We start from the raw sequence: 22,519 nt of genomic DNA, 5'->3' as shown, positions 1-22,519 counted from the left end.
GAAGGAGATAGAGACACAAAAAACCCTCCAAAAAATCAATGAATCCAGGAGCTGGTTTTTTGAAAACATCAACAACATTGACAGACCACAAGCAAGACTAATAAAGAAGAAAAGGAGAAGAATCAAATAGACGCAATAAAAAATGAGAAAGGGGATATCACCACTGACCCCACAGAAATACAAACTACCATCAGAGAATGCTATCAACACCTCTACACAAATAACTAGAAAATCTAGAAGAAATGGAAAATTTCCTGGAACTTACACTCTGCCAAGACAAAACCAGGAAGAAGTTGAATCCCTGAATGGATCAATAGCAGGCTCTGAAATTGAGGCAAGAATTAATAGCCTACCAACCAAAAAAAGTCCAGGACAAGATGGATTCACAGCTGAATTCTACCAGAGGTACAAGGAGGAGCTGGTACCATTCCTCCTGAAACTATGCCAATCAATAGAAAAAGACGGAATCCTCCCTAACTCATTTTATGAGGCCAACATCATCCTGATACGAAAGCCTGGCAGAGACACACAAAAAAAGAGAATTTTAGACCAATATCCCTGATGAACATCAATGCAAAAATCCTCAATAAAATACTGGCAAACCGGATTCAGCAGCACATCCAAAAGCTTATCCACCATGATCAAGTGGGCTTCATCCCTGGGATGCAAGGCTGGTTCAACATTCGCAAATCAATAAACGTAATCCAGCATATAAACAGAACCAAAGACAAAAACCACATGATTATCTCAATAGATGCAGAAAAGGCCTTTGACAAAATTTAATAGCCCTTCATGCTAAAAACTCTCAATAAACTCGGTATTGATTGAACGTATCTCAAAATAATAAGAGCTATCTATGACAAACCCACAGCCAATATCATACTGAATGGGCAAAAACTGGAAGCATTTCCTTTGAAAACTATGACAAGACCGGGATGCCCTCTCTCACCACTCCTATTCAACGTAGTGTTGGAAGTTCTGGCTAGGGCAATCAGGCAAGAGAAAGAAATAAAGGGTATTCAGTTAGGAAAAGAAGAAGTCAAATTGTCCCTATTTGCAAATGACATGATTGCATATTTAGAAAACCCCATCGTCCCAGCCCAAAATCTCCTTAAGCTGATAAGCAACTTCAGCAAAGTCTCAGGATACTAAATTAATGTGCAAAAATCACAAGCATCCTTATACACGAGTAACAGACAAACAGAGAGCCAAATCAGGAATGAACTTCCATTCACAATTGCTTCAAAGAGAATCAAATACCTAGGAATCCAACTTACAAGGGATGTAAAGGACCTCTTCAAGGAGAACTACAAACCACTGCTCAGTGAAATCAAAGAGGACACAAACAAATGGAAGAACATACCATGCTCATGGATAGGAAGAATCAATATCGTGAAAATGGCCATACTGCCCAAGGTAATTTATAGATTCAATGCCATCCCCATCAAGCTACCAATGAGTTTCTTCACAGAATTGGAAACAACGGCTTTAAAGTTCATATGGAACCAAAAAAGAGCCCGCATAGCCAAGACAATCCTATGTCATAAGAACAAAGCTGGAGGCATTACGCTACCTGACTTCAAACTATACTACAAGGCTACAGTAATCAAAACAGAGATATAAAACAATGGAACAGAACAGAGTCCTCAGAAGTAATCCCACACATCTGCAGTCATCTGATCTTTGACAAACCTGAGAAAAACAAGAAATGGGAAAAAGATTCGCTATTTAATAAATGGTGCTGGGAAAATTGGCTAGCCATAAGTAGAAAGCTGAAACTGGATCCTTTCCTTACTCCTTATATGAAAATTAATTGAAGATGGATTAGAGACTTAAATGTTAGACCTAATACCATAAAAACCATAGAAGAAAACCTAGGTAATACCATTCAGGACATAGGCATGGGCAAGGACTTCATGTCTAACACACCAAAAGTAACGGCAACAAAAGCCAAAACTGACAAATGGGATCTAATTAAACTAAGGAGCTTTTGCACAGCAAAAGAAACTACCATCAGAGTGAACAGGCAACCTACACAATGGGAGAAAATTTTTGCAATCTACTCATCTGACAAAGGGCTCATATCTAGAACCTACAAAGAACTCAAACAAATTTACAAGTAAAAAACAACAACTCCATCAAGAAGTGGGCAAAGGATATGAATAGACATTTCTCAAAAGAAGACATGCATACAGCCAACAGACACATGAAAAAATGCTTTCTCTGTTTCTGTGTTTGTTTTCTCTGTTTTGTGTCCCTCTATTTGTCTTTTCTTGCCTTCCTTGTGGGTTACATGAACATTTTATTGAGGATTTCTTCATGATTTATTTGTAGTTTTTTTGAGTGTATCTCTTTGTATCATCTTATTAGAGGTGGTTCTGAGTATTACAGGAAAAACTAACACGTTACTTTTTCAGTGTCAGCTGGTATCAACACTTTGCCATTTCAAGTGAAGTTTTGAAATATCTGTTCCATTTAGATTCCTTTACTTTCCCCACTTTTAAATATCATTGTCACAAATATCAGATATATTTTTTGTTAAATTTGCTTTAATCACCAACTATGATTTATAAAATGCATGAAGAGACAGTGCATTTTATAGACCCATATTTTTCTCTCCCAGTGTTCCTTCCTTCTTAATGCTCCAAGATTTCTTCTTTTATCACTTCCACTCTTTTTTAAATCATTTCATTTCTGTTCATGAACTCCCTTTAGCATTATTTAAGGGTAGGCCTACTAGGAACTCATTATGTTAGTTTTCCTTTGCCTGAGAATGTTTTTATGTACCTTCATTTCTGAGGATACTTTCACTGGATATAAATTTGCAGTTGGTAGTTTTTTTATTTCAGTACTTGAAAAATGTAGTTCTTCTTCCTGGCCTCCATGGCTTCTGATAGAAACACACTGTCATATCATTTGAATGGATGTTTTTCTATAGATGATGTCATTTCTTCTTGGCTATTTTCAATGTTTTTTTTATTTTCTTTAGTTTTCAGAAGTTTTATTATGATGTGTGTCAGTGTGCGTTTCTTTGGATTTATTCTATTTGGGGTCTGTTAATCCTCTTTAACTTGTAGATCTTTTACCAAATTTGTGAAGTTTTCTACCAATTTGTTTGAAAATATTTTTAGATAAACATTTTTAAAATTGTTATTTTCATGAGATTCTGAGAATATGATTGTTTTATATTTTGTTATAGTCTCATAGGTTCTTGAGGCTTTGTTCATTTTGTTTTATTTTGCCGTTTTCTCCCTGTTGTTCATATTGCATAAATTCTATCGTTCTATTCTGAAGTTAACTGTTTCTATCATCTGTCTCTTCTCTACTACTGAGCCCATCCAGTGAGTTTTAAAAATTCTGTCATTTTATTTTTAATAATTATCATCTGCTTATTTAAAAAATACTTCTGCTTCTTTGATGAGGTTTTCTAGTTTTAAGAGAATTTTAAAATGTTTTTTAAAACATTGTTATTCTAGTTCTAGATCCTTGAGGAATTGCCATACTGTTTTCCATAATGGTTGAACTAGTTTACAATCCCACAAACAGTGTAAAAGTGTTCCTATTTCTCCACATCCTCTCCAGCACCTGTTGTTTCCTGACTTTTTAATGATTGCCATTCTAACTGGTGTGAGATGGTATCTCATTATGGTTTTGATTTGCATTTCTCTGATGGCGAGTGATGATGAGCATTTTTCCATGTGTCTGTTGGCTGCATGAATGTCTTCTTTTGAGAAAAGTCTGTTCATATCCTTTGTCCACTTTTTGATGGGGTTGTTTGTTTTTCTCTTGTAAATTTGTTTGAGTTCTTTGTAGATTCTGGATATTAGCCCTTTGTCAGATGAGTAGATTGCAAAAATTTTCTCCCATTCTGTAGGTTGCCTGTTCACTCTGATGGTAGCTTCTTTTGCTGTGCAGAAGCTCTTTAGTTTAATTAGATCCCATTTGTCAATTTTGGCTTTTGCTGCCATTGCTTTTGGTGTTTTAGACATGAAGTCCTTGCCCATGCCTATGTCCTGAATGGTAATACCTAGGTTTTCTTCTAGGGTTTTTATGGTATTAGGTCTAATATTTAAGTCTCTAATCCATCTTCAATTAATTTTCGTATAAGGAGTAAGGAAAATATCCAGTTTCAGCTTTCTACTTATGGCTAGCCAATTTTCCCAGCACAATTTCTTAAATAGGGAATCCTTTCCCCATTTCTTGTTTCTCTCAGGTTTGTCAAAGATCAGACGGCTGTAGATGTGTGGGATTATTTCTGAGGACTCTGTTCTGTTCCACTGGTCTATATCTCTGTTTTGGTACCAGTACCATGCTGTTTTGGCTACTGTAGCCTTGTAGTATAGTTTGAAGTCAGGTAGCGTGATGCCTCCAGCTTTGTTCTTTTGAATTAGGATTGTCTTGGCAATGCGGGCTCTTTTTTGGTTCCATATGAACTTTAAAGCCGTTGTTTCCAATTCTGTGAAGAAACTCATTGGTAGCTTGATGGGGATGGCATTGAATCTATAAATTACCTTGGGCAGTATGGCCATTTTCACGATATTGATTCTTCCTATCCATGAGCATGGTATGTTCTTCCATTTGTTTGTGTCCTCTTTGATTTCACTGAGCAGTGGTTTGTAGTTCTCCTTGAAGAGGTCCTTTACATCCCTTGTAAGTTGGATTCCTAGGTATTTGATTCTCTTTGAAGCAATTGTGAATGGAAGTTCATTCCTGATTTGGCTCTCTGTTTGTCTGTTACTCGTGTATAAGGATGCTTGTGATTTTTGCACATTAATTTAGTATCCTGAGACTTTGCTGAAGTTGCTTATCAGCTTAAGGAGATTTTGGGCTGGGACGATGGGGTTTTCTAAATATGCAATCATGTCATTTGCAAACAGGGACAATTTGACTTCTTCTTTTCCTAACTGAATACCCTTTATTTCTTTCTCTTGCCTGATTGCCCTAGCCAGAACTTCCAACACTACGTTGAATAGGAGTGGTGAGAGAGGGCATCCCGGTCTTGTCATAGTTTTCAAAGGAAATGCTTCCAGTTTTTGCCCATTCAGTATGATATTGGCTGTGGGTTTGTCATAGATAGCTCTTATTATTTTGAGATACGTTCAATCAATACCGAGTTTATTGAGAGTTTTTAGCATGAAGGGCTATTAAATTTTGTCAAAGGCCTTTTCTGCATCTATTGAGATAATCATGTGGTTTTTGTCTTTGGTTCTGTTTATATGCTGGATTACGTTTATTGATTTGCGAATGTTGAACCAGCCTTGCATCCCAGGGATGAAGCCCACTTGATCATGGTGGATAAGCTTTTGGATGTGCTGCTGAATCCGGTTTGCCAGTATTTTATTGAGGATTTTTGCATTGATGTTCATCAGGGATATTGGTCTAAAATTCTCTTTTTTTGTGTGTCTCTGCCAGGCTTTCGTATCAGGATGATGTTGGCCTCATAAAATGAGTTAGGGAGGATTCCGTCTTTTTCTATTGATTGGCATAGTTTCAGGAGGAATGGTACCAGCTCCTCCTTGTACCTCTGGTAGAATTCAGCTGTGAATCCATCTTGTCCTGGACTTTTTTTGGTTGGTAGGCTATTAATTCTTGCCTCAATTTCAGAGCCTGCTATTGATCCATTCAGGGATTCAACTTCTTCCTGGTTTTGTCTTGGCAGAGTGTAAGTTCCAGGAAATTTTCCATTTCTTCTAGATTTTCTAGTTATTTGTGTAGAGGTGTTGATAGCATTCTCTGATGGTAGTTTGTATTTCTGTGGGGTCAGTGGTGATATCCCCTTTCTCATTTTTTATTGCGTCTATTTGATTCTTCTCCTTTTCTTCTTTATTAGTCTTGCTTGTGGTCTGTCAATGTTGTTGATGTTTTCAAAAAACCAGCTCCTGGATTCATTGATTTTTTGGAGGGTTTTTTGTGTCTCTATCTCCTTCAGTTCTGCTCTGATCTTAGTTATTTCTTGCCTTCTGCTAGCTTTTGAATGTGTTTGTTCTTGCTTCTCTAGTTCTTTTAATTGTGATGTTAGGGTGTCAATTTTAGATCTTTCCAGCTTTCTCTTGTGGGCATTTAGTGCTACAAATTTCCCTCTCCACACTGCTTTAAATGTGTTCCAGAGATTCTGGTATGTTGTATCTTTGTTCTCAATGGTTTCAAAGAACATCTTTATTTCTGCCTTCATTTCGTTATGTACCCAGTAGTCATTCACGAGCAAGTTGTTCAGTTTCCAAGTGGTTGAGTGGTTTTGATTGAGTTTCTTAGTCCTGAGTTCTAGTTTGATTGCACTGTGGTCTGAGAGACAGTTTGTTATAATTTCTGTTCTTTTACATTTGCTGAGGAGTGCCTTACTTCCAATTATGTGTTCAATTTTGGAATAAGTGTGATGTGGTGCTGAGAAGAATGTATATTCTGTTGCTTTCGGGTGGAGAGTTCTGTAGATGTCTATTAGGTCCGCTTGGTGCAGAGATGAGTTCAATTCCTGGATATCCTTGTTAACTTTCTGTCTCGTTGATCTGTCTAATGTTGACAGTGGGGTATTGAAGTCTCCCATTATTATCGTATGGGAGTCTAAGTCTCTTATACAAATGATTTTTAAAATACTCTGTTGTCTACTATATGTCTGTCTACTTACGTTCCTTGTGTGAGTAGACAAAGAACAATAAATAATAAATAGAAAGAATAGAAAGAGAAACAATCAGAAGCAGATCACAAAATTGGAAAGGCAAATGGGCAAATAAACACAATAAAGTTGGTACATTTCCCCTATCAAATAGAAAAAAAGTAAAACCAAAATTCTCATAAAGTCCTCATAAATTAGTAATTAATATTAAAAGGAAGACATAAAATTAATAGATGATTGAAATATGTATTATTCATTTGCAGTTAGTCTTCTGGGACATGGGGATTTGTTGCGGGAAGCCAGGGACCCCGAACGGAGGGTTGCAACAGAAATTCTATGCACTGTTGAAAATAAATGTAATGGTAGTGGAAATTATCATAAACAAAATTCAGAAGTGTTATCTGCTGATATATTTCAAGAGTCTTAAAATTGCATGCATTGTTTAGCTCGGCAATTACATGTCAAGAAAATGTCCTGAGGAAATGGTGTTAATTTTCTGCAATGATTTATTTATGGTGATGTTTATAATTCATGAATAAAATTTAAAAGTAAATAAAAGTAACTTTAAAAAGGGCTGTTAGATGCTTCTAGCTGCTTATTCGAACAATTGCCCCTCTTCCTTCTTACTATAAAAACACTGATTTCATTCTAGGTAGCATGATGACCAGCCTCCACAACGGATTCTTGATTGGTCTTAATCATACAATCCCATTCTCATTGGCTAGATAATTATTTCCCAAACTCTATTCCAGTTAGAGATAGCTACATCACCCAGTTCTGGACCATAAGATACAAGGAAAAATCTGTTGGACAGCTTCTGTGAAAGGACTTTTTCCCAAAAAAAAGGCAAGCTATTTTGACTTTGCCCCTGATTCCTGACTTTGACTATTGTATGAAGATGTGATGCTTTGAGTTTTGCAATCATGAGGCCACAATAATGAGAACAAAACAGCAAGAGGTCCAAAATGAAGGATGAAAAGAGGCTGAGTCCTTGATAACATTGCTGATCTACCCAACAAGCAAAAAGGCTGCCTGTCTCCAGACTTCATTACGTAAATAAATATACTTATGGTTCATGTCACGGTTAAATTGTATGTTACTTTCAAGTTACTACATCTTAATTGACTCTGAGGTGAAATAATTTGCCCAGAGCAAAGATGAGACTCATGCCCATGTGTATATATATTACATATATATAAGCTTTAATATCTCTTTTAATGTCCAACATGACCTAACCTCTGGCGATCTTTCCTTTGTACTTTATCAATCATGTGGGTACCCCACTGTGGGACATAATGCCATGTGTAAAAACTTAAAATTAGTGCTTGTATCCCTTGATATCCCTGTGCCTTATTCTCTTCATTTTTAAAAATACAAAGGTAGGAATAAAGTGTGCTAGATAATTACTATGTTGTTTTCCAGCCACAGGTTCCTGTAACTGCCCAACCCAAAACCCTCCAAAGAGCTCCTAGTGCACTTAGAGAAAAATGAAAATTTCTCATAGACCTCAAGTCGCTATCTGGTCTGGTCCATACTTTTCTCTCTGACCTCCTTGTGTACCACCTTCCCTCTCATTCACCATACACTCATTGCACTAACCTTCCTCCTTTTCCTTCAAAATGCCTAGTTCATTTTCACCTTGGGACTCTGCACTAGTATCCTCTCCCCAGAGGGTGTCTCCTTAGGGAGACCTTTCCTTGTTTCATAATCTGAAGTAGCCACCCAGTCACCCTAATTTTATTCTTCTCATATCTTCACATCTAGATTCTTCATTTATCTTTGTATGTGTCTCAATTATTATTTTTTCACTAATAGTAGAAGGTAAGGTCCATGAGGGCAATTAATTTTGTCCGTTTTGCCATATCCATGGTGTCTACAACCATGCCTGCCACTTTGTGTTTAGTAAGCAACTGCTGAAACAACAAAAATTACATAAAATAGGGTGTGAGTATGCAGAAACCATCTGCTAGCTGCTTGCTTCTGGCCTCTGTAGCCCCAGCTGCAGCCAAAATTTAATACCACCCCCAGGTTCAGGGACCAACAAGGGACCTGAGGAAAGAACAATTAAGCAGATCCAGACTTGAAACCAAGTAAGTTACATAAAGTCTCTGCCTTGCTGGTCATTTTGTTCTGATCTTTACCTTTAATTGGGATTTTTTTTAAAAACATTTTATTTGGCTAATATAGGCATAGCATCTGAAAATTATTTGAAAAGTCAGTGCGATGCCACTCTTTTTTTTTTTTTTTTTTTTTTTTTTTTTGTATTGAGCTTACAGATTATTCTTTTCATAGAACAGGACTTCTGAAGACAAGGGAAAAAAATTCCCTTCACAGTGAAAGTGAATATGTGAAGCTGAATATGTATTGTGTACTTTAGTGCAAATAAATATAAATTCCATTTGGATTACCTATGCTTTCTATAATTAAAAAATATTTTGTTACTCTATTATAAACTATGTTGCCTACTATTGATATATACTTACCTACATTGACATGTGACAATCATTGACCATAAAATCCATTGGCAAACTATTTTGTTTGAATCCATTTAAGTTCTAAAGAGGCATACTTTGTAAGAAAAATATGATGAGAATGTGCATGATAATAAATGTTTTATTTATATTTTACTAGATATTTATCTCTCAGAGTTTAGTAACCCAAAATAATATTATTAGTAATATACTGATTATTGTTAGAATAATAAAATTATTTTGGATCACAAATACATAGGATAAATCTATTTGAGTGTGAATAATATATTTATTAAAATGCTACTTGATAATTATATTTTGGAAACTCTTTTGGATTTCTAAACTTAGGAGGTAGACATATTCTCTAAGTAGTAGAGAACAGTATCACCAGTGTTTCTATCCTCTAAATCTTTCTTTACTGCTTAGAATTTGTAACAATAAGTGTAATGACGTCTAATCTTTAACAATTTTCATGACTTTTTTCATCCATGAAGGTCATACTTCTCTAAGCAGGCATATGAGAGAGGGGTCACTTGAAACTCTAGAAGTCCAAGGAGAAACTGGTGGTGACTTACCAGAAAAACTGCCTTCATTGTAATGGCTTATATTGTGGATAAAAATACCAGCTTGCCCTGCTCATTTATGGACTGTTTCTCAGTTCTAAATTTTATAAATAATTAGAAAAGTTTATCTGGATATTTGGACCCTCCCTGGTTCCCTATCCCTAAATTCTCCATTGCACAGCTTCCTCAGTAGCGCAGACCCTCTAGAACAGAGGCCTTCTTGATTCTTCTCTTTCTCCTTTCTAAGACCTGATGTCTGGCTCTTGAACACCATGTGGTTGGGCCTTGCTTTAGTTGACAGATTTCCCTAATGCTGAACAGTCCTCATGGGTCTCTGCATTACACATCTCTTCTTGAAATACTCTGTTATCTCATGGAAACTTCCCTTGATCCTGATCCTGCTAGGCTGACTTCATGCTGGAATCATGACTGCTCTTGCATACCCTGTGGATCCCAGGTTTTACCTGCTGTACTGGATTAGTTATAAGTAGGGCTGACTCCCCTAATCTTGGCCTCTTTCAGTTGCCGGGTTGGTTCCTAAGATGCAACAAAAATAAGTGTACTGAATAGGAGAACTTACCTTGGATAGCTCCTGTCCAGGACCACACCGTTGGCAGGTGACACACTGTCCCCATTGGTCCCAGTACTCATTTTCTTGGCAATCCATGGTGGGAAGGCTGTGGGTACAGAACACAAGAACTAGCAAGCTAGTGGGAAGGGACTATAAGTAGTGATTTCCATGTCACTTGCTTCTGGGTCCGCTTAATCTAGTATCTATATCTCAGATAGTAGGACCGAGGAAGCCAACACAAAAGAGTTAATGCTTATATAGCTCTGACCATGTGACATGAGCTCTTGTAAATGCTTTGCATGTAGTAACTCATTCAATTCTCAAGACAATCATATTAAGAATTATTGTTAGCTACATTTTACAGATGAAGAAACTGAGGCAAAGAGACCAAGCAATTTGCTCAAATTCACAGTCAGTGGCTATACCAGGAGCTGAATTTGTAAAGAGAATAATAAGACAAGGAGTTGGCTTCTGCCCAGGGGGTAAAGAATAATCACAATCCGTCATGTGCAAACAGATCATAACAATTTAGAAAGTACTTTCACATTCATTATTATTTGGTCTACACAACATCAGTGTGAGGTAAGCAGTATAGGGATTATCATCTTTATTTTATAATTGAGAAAGCTGAAACACGGTTTCTCTTTGCCAACAGTGGCCTCAGTCCCTCTGAGAACCAATAGCTGCTGTAGCTTCTGTCTTAGGCAGAATGGGAGGGGAGAATGACCCAGCATGTAGACATATTTTGGTGCACAAAGGTGCACAGAAAGGGAAACATTACTCAGATAATAGTTCTTGGAATACAGATGCATATAGCAGTAGAGCTAGCCTTGGACTGAGAATTAGGATGTATAGATTCTAATCCTGGCTATAGGATAGCAAATAATCCTGTTGCTCAGGAGGAAGGGGTTTCCTAGTACATGGAACTTTCAGTGCTAAAATTGGAATAGTTCTGGGCAAAGTGGGATGGTTGTTCACCACACCTGGCTCTTACCCTTTCAACCTACAATCTGGGATGGATCACTTTATCTTTTCTGGCCTCAGTTACTTAATCTAAGCAAAAAGGATAGTATGTTCTTCACCTACCATGCATAGCTCTTGGGAGGGTTAAAGGAGCTAAGGTCCATCAAGCCATTCTAAAGAGCTATACAAAATAAGACAGAGTTAAGTATGCAGAAAGGTTATCTTTTACAAAGAGGAATTTTAATGAAGGGGCTCAAGTAATTCATACAATGGGCTTATCCTACTCAAAGAGAAATGTAGCATGAGGTTCTTTTACTTACTCATGACTTCATACTAGAGTGAATTTCAAGTGGTTTCCAAAGGTGCCAAAATCCTAAATGTGTACTCTTAGTCAGAAGAGAGGAGAGTGTATATGTGTACCTTGAGAGACCACCACTCCTCCACTCAAAGGTCCCCCAAAGGCTATAGGTTAAGTAATTCCAGCTGGCATTCCATAAGTGCACATTTTTTCCATCATCAACTGGGCCATTCTTTCCCATTCCTTCATTCCAAAGAAAGTGGGCTACAAGATCCATATTTGCATAAGATAAACATACTGTCTTCTGTGCTGATTTGATCGCTGGCCCATGGTGTTGGCCTCAGTAGGCATGCTTCCCTCCCCTTGCTATGCACTCTTCTCACTGAGAACAAAAAACATCAGTATTCTCATAGCTTTCATGACCAGGAAGTTAAATACCACAGTAACAGGGCCAGTATACTGTTCTGGACAACTTTCTCATGTCCCTTTTTGCCCACAAAACAGAAAAACATTGGTAGGAACCAAGAAGTAGCCCTCGTCTTGAGCTAGGTTCCCAACACAGGCATTTAAAATCTCCAGCTGCTGCTAGCATTTGAGGGTCTGAGACATCCTATTTCATTTGGTTTCTAGAGCTCCACCCACCTAGTAAACATCATGTGTCCTAAACTCTGACATGTCTCTCTAACCAAGGCTTTGAAACCTCTGTGTAGGCAAGGCAGACTTGGTGCCAAAACCCCATATCAAGACTTAGGAAATGAACAGAGGGCCTTTCCCTCTGTCTTTCTCTCTTTCTTTCTTTCCTTCCTTCCTTCCTTCCTTCCTTCCTTCCTTCCTTCCTTCCTTCCTTCCTTCCTTTCTTTCCTTCTTTCTTTCTTTCTTTCTCTTTCCTTCCGTCTTTCTTTCTTTATTCTTTCATTCTTTCTTTTCCTTCCTTCCTTCCTTCCTTCCTTCCTTCCTTCCTTCCTTCCTTCCTTCCTTCCTTCCTTCTTTTCTTCTTTCTTTCTTTCTTTTTTTGATGGAGTTTCGCTCTTGTCACAGTGCAATGGTACAGTCTTGGCTCACTGCAACCTCTGCCTCCTGGGTTCAAGTGATTTTCCTATCTCAGCCTCCCCAGTAGCTGGGATTACATGTGCATGCCACCATGCCCAGCAAATTTTTGTATTTTTAGAGACAGGGTTTCATCATATTGGTCAGGCTGCTCTTGCACTCCTGACCTCAGGTGATCTGCCCACCTTGGCCTCCCAAAGTGCTGGGATTAAAGGCGTGAGCCACTGTGCCTAGCCTTCCCTCTTTTATTCTCATACTGTTTATTCAAAGCGTACAAATTAAATTATCTTTCATTAGAAATTTAACAAATTGACTTTGTTAAAGAGAACAAAATCATAGATTCTGGACTCTTTTGAAGAGGTCGGGGAGTATGTGTAAAACTACCTAATAAGGGTTAAATGTCATTACCTAGGGACAAAGTCAGACCTTATATGAATTTTTCCCTGTAATCAGCAATTTCCTGTAGTATATGTAACTGCTTTTAAAGTGAAAAAGTTAAGAGAGAGTAATTATGTTTTCAGAAAATTAGAGTTACTCTGCGGTATTCCATACTGCAGCTAGACACTCTTCCAAAGTATCACAAAGGATGTGGCTGAATCCTCTAAACTTCTGGCTAAGTTGGCAATATATACAGACCTATACAATTCCCAAAAGTAGAGACCGCTGCATGTCCAGTGCCTAGCCCTGCACCTGGCACAGAGTGTGTACCTCAACAGTGCTTACTAATTGTTAGCTTGTCAACATGCCACATTCCCTGGACTATGGTTAACTATGCATATGAATCTAGCAACATAGATCATTTCTCTTTCAGATAATGACTTTCCAAACAATAGTAGTAATCTCATATCAAAAAAAGAGCAAAGCTCTTAGTTAGGGACATGTCAACTTGGGTTTGAATCCTAATTCTGCATCCTCAAACAAATTGTTTTACCTTTTTTAGCATCAGTTTCTTCATCTGCAAAATGGAGGTTTAAATAATATACTGCACAGTAATTTATAAAATTAAATGCAATAATACATGTTAAAGGACCAAGTATAGGGCTTGATACATATGAGACATTTGGTAATTAGCAGGTTCCCTTTCTTCTTTCCTCTTCAGAAGAGTGAGATTTATAGTAAAAGGAGTGCACATTTGTCATTCTTGGGATGTGTGGGGAAGAAAAGGGACAGGCACCCAGGTTTCTTCATTGACCTCTTCAGCTGGAGCATGAAGGCGATGTTTAAGATGGGTGCCACTATAGCAGTTTCCTCCTTATTAATCGCAACCACCAGTTACTTGATGCTTATGGAAAAGATTCCTCATGATACCCTCAGTACCTAAGCCACCTTGGCTAAAATAAACATTGTTCTAAGTGTTTGCTGGATTTTTTTCATCAACACATTTCTGTATAGATTAACTCGGTCGACAAACGTTTGGAAACTTTTCTGAGATGACTGCCTTTGAAATGGAAGTGCAAAAGAAATAAAATCAGATTTGCAAATAAGTGAGGATGTTATTATGGACTTTATGAAATAGCACATCATGTTCCACAGAACAGTCCCTCACCTCCACAACCTAAGGTTGTGGCTGCTCAAGAAAAATTTTTTCACCCCAACTCTGACATGGGGTTGTATTCTCTTTACATTACTGAGGGGTGGGGAGAGGAAGGGAAGTGGCAGATGCCTCTTGTCTCAATCCCATGGAGTACACATGATGAGGTTCTGATTCTGCTAAAATCCATCACCCACTCAGTTGTACTGTTTGTCAGCTACACCCTGAAAAATTTTCTCCAACTTCCCAACTTTCCCAGAGAATATCTGATCTGTGTAACTCAGAAGTTACACAGATGAGGTAATGTGGAAGTGCTCTAAAAATTCATGTGAGTAACATGCCGGGATTTTTTGTCTGTCTGTTTCAGATTGCAGTACAACATATACATAGTAAGGAGCACAAAGATTAAGTAAACTAATAAATTTTTACATATGTACATGCCCATGTAAACACCACCCAGATAAATACACAGAACCTTTCTATTACCCCAGCAGGCTCCCTCATGCCCCTTCCTAGTCAATATCGCCTCCTCCTCAGGTAATTACAACACTGGCTTCTATCATTACAATTAGTTATACCTGTCCTTGAAATTCACATAAATTTGAATCATAAAAGATGTGCTCTTCTGTTTCTGATTTCTGTTGCTAAATATAATGTCTGTGAGAGTTATCCATTATGTTTTGTGTAGAACATTTGTTAATTGCTATAGTTGTGTAGTATCCTATTGTATGGATGGATATACCACAATTTATATATATATATTTTGCAAACATTGGGCTACTTTTAATTTGACCATTATATATTGAGTTGCTATACTATGGCTGATGGATTTTTAAAGAGTGCCAAGAAAATTCAATGAGAAAAAAAGTCTTTTCACAAAAGGGTGTTGGGGAAACTGGATATCCACATGAAAAAGAATCAAATTGCTGCAAGATGGCCAAATAAAAACAGCTCCAGTCTCCAACTCCCAGCGCGAGCGACACAGAAGACCGGTGATTTCTGCATTTTCAACTGAGGTACTGGGGTCATCTCACTGGGGAGTGCTGGACAATTGGTGCTGGTCAGCTGCTGCAGCCCGACCAGCAAGAACTGAAGCAGGGCGAGGCATTGCCTCACCTGGGAAGCACAAGGGGGAAGGGAATCCCTTTTCCTAGCCAGGGGAACTGAGACACACAACACCTGAAAAATCAGGTAATTCCCACCCCAATACTGCACTTTAAGCAAACGGGCACACCAGGAGATTATACCCACACCTGGCAGGGAGGGTCCCACGCCCACGGAGCCTCCCTCATTGCTAGCACAGCAGTCTGCGATCTAACCGCAAGGCGGCAGCGAGGCTGGGGGAGGGGCGCCCGCCATTGCTGAGGCTTAAGTAGGTAAACAAAGCCACTGGGAAGCTTGAACTGGGTGGAGCTCACAGCAGCTCAAGGAAACCTGCCTGTCTCTGTAGACTCCACCTCTGGGGACAGGGCACAGCTAAACAACAAAAGGGGAAGCAGCAGAGGCCTGTGCAGATCCGAACGACTCTGTCTGACAGCTTTGAAGAGAGCAGTGGATCTCCCAACACGGAGGTTGAGATCTGAGAACGGACAGACTGCCTGCTCAAGTGGGTCCCTGATCCCTGAGTAGCCTAACTGGGAGACATCCCCCACTAGGGGCAGTCTGACACCCCACACCTCACAGGGTGGAGTACACCCCTGAGAGGAAGCTTCCAAAGTAAGAATGATACAGGTACACTCACTGTTCAGCAATATTCTATTTTCTGCAACCTCTGCTGCTGATACCCAGGTAAATAGGGTCTGGAGTGGACCTCAAGCAATCTCCAACAGACGTACAGCTGAGGGTCCTGTCTGTTAGAAGGAAAACTATCAAACAGGACGAACAACTATACCAAAACCCCATCAGTACGTCACCATCATCAAAGACCAGAGGAAGATAAAACCACGTAGATGGGGAAGAAGCAGGGCAGAAAAGCTGGAAATTCAAGAAATAAGAGGGCATCTCCCCCTGCAAAGGAGTGCAGCTCATCGCCAGCAACGGATCAAAGCTGGTCAGAGAATGACTTTGACGAAATGAAAGAAGAAGGCTTCAGTCCAACAAACTTCTTAGAGCTAAAGGAGGAATTAAGTACCCAGGGCAAAGAAACTAAAAATCTTGAAAAAAGAGTGGTAGAATTGATAGCTAGACTAATTATTGCAGAGAAGGTCATAAATGAAATGACAGAGATGAAAACCATGACACGAGAAATACGTGACAAATGCACAAGCTTCAGTAACCGACTCGATCAACTGGAAGAAAGAGTATCAAAAAAAGCCTGCAAGAAGTATGGGATTATGGAAAAAGACCGAATCTACGTCTGATTGGGGTGCCTGAAAGTGAGGGGGAAAATGGAACCAAGTTGGAAAACACTCTTCAGGATATCATCCAGGAGAACCTCCCCAATCTAGTAGGGCAGGCCAACATTCAAATTCAGGAAATACAGAGAACGCCACAAAGATACTCCTCCAGAAGAGCAACTCCAAGACACATAATTGCCAGATTCACCAAAGTTGAAATGAAGGAAAAAATCTTAAGGGCAGCCAGAGAGAAAGGTCGGGTTACCCACAAAGGGAAGCCCATCAGACTAACAGCAGATCTCTCGGCAGAAACTCTACAAGCCAGAAGAGAGTGGGGGCCAATATTCAACGTTCTTAAAGAAAAGAATTTTAAACCCAGAATTTCATATCCAGCCAAACTAAGTTTCATAAGTGAAGGAGAAATAAAATCCTTTACAGATAAGCAAATGCTTAGAGATTTTGTCACCACCAGGCCTGCCTTACAAGAGACCCTGAAGGAAGCCCTAAACATGGAAAGGAACAACCGGTACCAGCCATTGCAAAAACATGCCAAAATGTAACGGCCATCGAGGCTATGAAGAAACTGCATCAACTAACGAGCAAAATAACCAGTTAATATCATAATGTCAGGATCAAGTTCACACAGAACAATATTAACCTTAAATGTAAATGGACTAAATGCTCCAATTAAAAGACACAGACTGGCAAACTGGATAAAGAGTCAAGACCCATCAGTCTGCTGTATTCAGGAGATGCATCTCACATGCAGAGACATACATGGGCTCAAAATAAAGGGATGGAGGAAGATCTACCAAGCAAATGGAGAACAAAAAAAAGCAGGGATTGCAATCATAGTCTCTGATAAAACAGACTTTAAAACATCAAAGATCAAAAGAGACAAAGAAGGCCATTACATAATGGTAAAGGGATCAATTCAACAGGAAGAGCTAACTATCCTAAATATATATGTACCCAATACAGGAGCACCCAGATTCATAAATCAAGTCCTTGGAGACTTACAAAGAGACTTAGACTCCCATACAATAATAATGGGAGACTTCAGCACTCCACTGTCAACATTAGACAGATCAACGAGACAGAAAGTTAACAAGAATATCCAGGAATTGAACTCATCTCTGCACCAAGCGGACCTAATAGACATCTATAGAACTCTCCACCCCAAATCAACAGAATATACATTTTTCTCAGCACCACGTCGCACTTATTCCAAAACTGACCACATAATTGGAAGTAAAGCACTCCTCAGCAAATGTAAAAGAACAGAAATTATAACAAACTGTCTCTCAGACCACAGTGCAATCAAACTAGAACTCAGGACTAAGAAACTCAATCAAAACCGCTCAACTACATGGAAACTGAACAACCTGCTCCTGAATGACTACTGGGTACATAACAAAATGAAGGCAGAAATAAAGATGTTCTTTGAAACCAAACAGAACAAAGATACAACATACCAGAATCTCTGGGACACTTTTAAAGCAGTGTGTAGAGGGAAATTTATAGTACTAAATGCCCACAAGAGAAAGCTGGAAAGATCTAAAATTGACACTCTAACATCACAATTAAAAGAACTGGAGAAGCAAGGGCAAACACATTCAAAAGCTAGCGGAAGGCAAGAAATAACTAAGATCAGAGCAGAACTGAAGGAGATAGAGACACACAAAAACCCTCCAAAAAATCAATGAATCCAGGAGTTGGTTTTTTCAAAAGATCAACAAAATTGACAGACCGCTAGCAAGACTAATAAAGAAGAAAAGAGAGAAGAATCAAATATCACCACTGACCCCACAGAAGTACAAACTACCATCAGAGAATAGTATAAACACCTCTACGCAAATCAACTAGAAAATCTAGAAGAAATGGATAATTTCCTGGACACTTACACTCTCCCAAGACTAAACCAGGAAGAAGTTGAATCCCTAAATAGAACCATAGCAGGCTCTGAAATTGAGGCAAGAATTAATAGCCTACCAACCAAAAAAAGTCCAGGACCAGATGGATTCACAGCTGAATTCTACCAGATGTACAAGGAGGAGCTGGTACCATTCCTTCTGAAACTATTCCAATCAATAGAAAAAGAGGGAATCCTCCCTAACTCATTTTATGAGGCCAACATCATCCTGATACCAAAGCCTGGCAGAGACGCAACAAAAAAAGAGAATTTTAGAACAATATCCCTGATGAACATCGATGCAAAAATCCTCAATAAAATACTGGCAAACCGGATTCAGCAGCCCATCAAAAAGCTTATCCACCATGATCAAGTGGGCTTCATCCCTGGGATGCAAGGCTGGTTCAACATTCACAAATCAATAAACGTAATCCAGCATATAAACAGAACCAAAGAAAGAAACACATGATTATCTCAATAGATGCAGAAAAGGCTTTTGACAAAATTCAACAGCCCTTCATGCTAAAAACGCTCAATACATTCGGTATTGATGGAACGTACCTCAAAATAATAAAAGCAATTTATGACAAACCCACAGCCAATATCATACTGAATGGGCAAAAACTGGAAAAATTCCCTTTGAAAACTGGCACAAGACAGGGATGCCCTCTCTCACCACTCCTATTCAACATAATGTTGGAAGTTCTGGCTAGGGCAATCAGGCAAGAAAAAGAAATCAAGGGTATCCAGTTAGGAAAAGAAGAAGTCAAATTGTCCCTGTTTGCAGATGACATGATTGTATATTTAGAAAACCCCATTGTCTCAGCCCAAAATCTCCGAAAGCTGATAAGCAACTTCAGCAAAGTCTCAGGATACTAAATTAATGTGCAAAAATCACAAGCATTCTTATACACCAGTAACAGTCAAACAGAGAGCCAAGTCAGGAATGAACTTCCATTCACAATTGCTTCAAAGAGAATAAAATACCTAGGAATCCAACTTACAAGGGATGTAAAGGACCTCTTCAAGGAGAACTACAAACCACTGCTCAGTGAAATCAAAGAGGACACAAACAAATGGAAGAACATACCATGCTCATGGATAGGAAGAATCAATATCGTGAAAATGGCCATACTGCCCAAGGTTATTTATAGATTCAATGCCATCCCCATCAAGCTACCAATGAGTTTCTTCACAGAATTGGAAAAAACGGCTTTAAAGTTCATATGGAACCAAAAAAGAGCCCGCATTGCCAAGACAATCCTAATTCAAAAGAACAAAGCTGGAGGCATCACGCTACCTGACTTCAAACTATACTACAAGGCTACAGTAACCAAAACAGCATGGTACTTGTACCAAAACAGAGATATAGACCAATGGAACAGAACAGAGTCCTCAGAAATAATACTACACATCTACAGCCATCTGATCTTTGACAAACCTGAGAGAAACAAGAAATGGGGGAAGGATTCCCTATTTAAGAAATTGTGCTGAGAAAACTGGCTAGCCATAAGTAGAAAGCTGAAACTGGATCCCGTCCTTACTCCTTATACGAAAATTAATTGAAGATGGATTAGAGACTTAAATGTTAGACCTAATACCATAAAAACCCTAGAAGAAAACCTAGGTAGTACCATTCAGGACATAGGCATGGGCAAGGACTTCATGTCTAAAACACCAAAAGCAACGGCAGCGAAAGCCAAAATTGACAAATGGGATCTAGTTAAACTAAAGAGTTTCTGCACAGCAAAAGAAGCTACCATCAGAATGAACAGGCAACCTACAGAATGGGAGAAAATTTTTGCAATCTACTCATCTGGCAAAGGTCTAATATCCAGAATCTACAAAGCACTCAAACAAATATACAAGAAAAAAACAACCCCATCAAAAAGTGGGCAAAGGATATGAACAGACATTTCTCAAAAGAAGACATTCATACAGCCAACAGACACATGAAAAAATGCTCATCGTCACTGGCCATCAGAGAGATGCAAATCAAAACCACAATGAGATACCATCTCACACCAGTTAGAATGGCAATCATTAAAAAGTCAGGAAACAACAGGTGTTGGAGAGGATGTGGAGAAATAGGAACACTTTTACACTGTTGGTGGGATTGTAAACTAGTTCAACCATTATGGAAAACAGTATGGCAATTCCTCAAGGATCTAGAACTAGATGTACCATATGACCCAGCCATCCCACTACTGGGTATATACCCAAAGGATTATAAATCATGCTGCTATAAAGACACATGCACACTTATGTTTATTGCGGCACTATTCACAATAGCAAAGACTTGGAATCAACCCAAATGTCCATCTGTGACAGACTGGATTAAGAAAATGTGGCACATATACACCATGGAATATTATGCAGCCATAAAAAAGGATGAGTTTGCGTCCTTTGTAGGGACATGGATGCAGCTGGAAACCATCATTCTTAGCAAACTATCACAAGAAGAGAAAACCAAACAGCGCATGTTCTCACTCATAGGTGGGAACTGAACAATGAGATCACTTGGACTCGGAAAGGGGAACATCACACATCGGGGCCTATCTTGGGGAGGGGAGAAGGGGGGAGGAATTGCATTGGGAGTTATTCCTGATATAAATGACGAATTGATGGGTGCTGACGAGTTGATGGGTGCAGCACACCAACATGGTACAAGTATACATATGTAACAAACCTGCAGGTTATTCACTTGTACCCTAGAACTTAAAGTATAATAATAAAAAGAAAAAGAATCTAATTGGACCCCAACCTCATATCATATACAAAACTCAGTCACAATAGACTAAATCCCCAAATGTAAGAGTTAAAACTATAAAACTCTTATAAAAGTTTTCTTATAAGAAAGCATAATAATTCTATAATTAATGTTTTTCTTATAAGAAAATATAGGTATAAATTTTTGTGACACTGGCAGTGGTTTCTTAGATATAACAACAAAAGCACAAACAACAGAAGAGAAAAACAGAACAATGACATGTCAACAAAATTTAAAAGTTAAAAATGTTTGTGCTTCAAAGGACACCATCAAGAAAGTGAAAAGACAATCCACATAATGGGAGAAAAACATTTTCATATCACATATCTGATAAGAGACTTGTATCTAGAGTATACAAAAAACTCTTGCAAGTGAAATATAAAAGACAGATAATTTAAAAACGAGTAGAGAATTTGAATAGATATCACTCTAAGACTTACAAATGGCCCATAAATACATGAAACGATGGTCAGTGTTATTAGCAAAATAGGGAATGCAAATGAAATCCACAATAAGATAGCACTTTATATCCACTACCAAAAACAAAAACAAAAACAAAATAGCCTGCCGGGCATGGTGGCTCACTCCTGTAATCCCAGCACTTTGGGAGGCCAAGGCAGGTGGATCACCGGAGGTCAGGAGTTCAAGACCAGCCTGGCCAACATGGTGAAACCCCATCTCTATTAAAAATACAAAAATTAGCCAGGCATGGTGGCAGGTACCTGTAATCCCAGCTACTTGGGAGGCTGAGGCAGGAGAATCACTTGAACCCGCGAGGCAGAGGTTGCAGTGAGCCGAGATCGTGCCATTGCACTCCAGCCTGGGGGACAAGGATGTGGAGAAGCTGGAACCCTTGTGTATTGCTGGCAAGAATACAAAATGATGCAGCCCCTTTGGAAAATAATTTTGCAGTTCCTCAAAATGTTAAACATCATGTTAGAACATGACCCAGCAATTTCACTCCTAGGTGCAGATACCCAAAAGAATTGAAAACATATGTCCATACAAAAACCTGTAAACAAATGTTCCTAGCGCATTATTTATAACAGCCAAAAAGTGGGGAAAATCCACATGTTCATCAGCTGATGAATGGTAAACAAAATGTGATCTATCCTACAATGAAAATTATTCAGTCAGAGAAAAGAATGATGTGCTTAACATACACAGTAATATGAATGAATCTATGAAATGTCCAGAATAGGCAATCAATCATAAACTAGCTTTAGTGGTTATCAGGGCCAGGGGAGAAAGGGAAATGGGAAGTGACTACTTAACAGGTGACTACTTAGATAGTGGTGATGGTCATGTGACTTTGTGAAATGCTAAAACCAGTGAATTATACACTTTAAAAGGGTAAATCTTATAGTATGTGAATTATATCTCAGTTTAAAAGAGGGTTCTTTAGCTTCATTTAATACTTTGAATTTATTATTCCAATAGGATACTG

The 22,519-nt window shown here is 38.6% G+C and overlaps 1 protein-coding gene across 3 annotated transcripts in view; it reads right to left on the bottom strand.

Annotated features, from left to right (window-relative positions):
• EDA2R (ectodysplasin A2 receptor) overlaps positions 1-22,519 on the bottom strand; it is a 63,479-nt gene that overhangs the window by 23,308 nt on the left and 17,652 nt on the right. For 2 of the 3 annotated variants that reach the window (XM_030934810.1, XM_030934811.1), the window contains exon 2: positions 10,225-10,321. In XM_030934810.1, coding sequence (XP_030790670.1) covers positions 10,225-10,311 — 87 coding nt within the window. In that variant the 5' untranslated portion in view covers positions 10,312-10,321. Of the gene's footprint in view, positions 1-10,224; positions 10,322-11,774; positions 11,859-22,519 lie in introns of those variants that run through there. The other variant, XM_030934809.1, reaches the window with a different exon arrangement.

Source organism: Rhinopithecus roxellana, chromosome 7, assembly GCF_007565055.1.
Source record: "Rhinopithecus roxellana isolate Shanxi Qingling chromosome 7, ASM756505v1, whole genome shotgun sequence".
Lineage (NCBI taxonomy): Eukaryota > Metazoa > Chordata > Mammalia > Primates > Cercopithecidae > Rhinopithecus > Rhinopithecus roxellana.
Note: the sequence above shows the minus strand (reverse complement) of the source record. Positions and strands in the feature narration are given on the sequence as shown.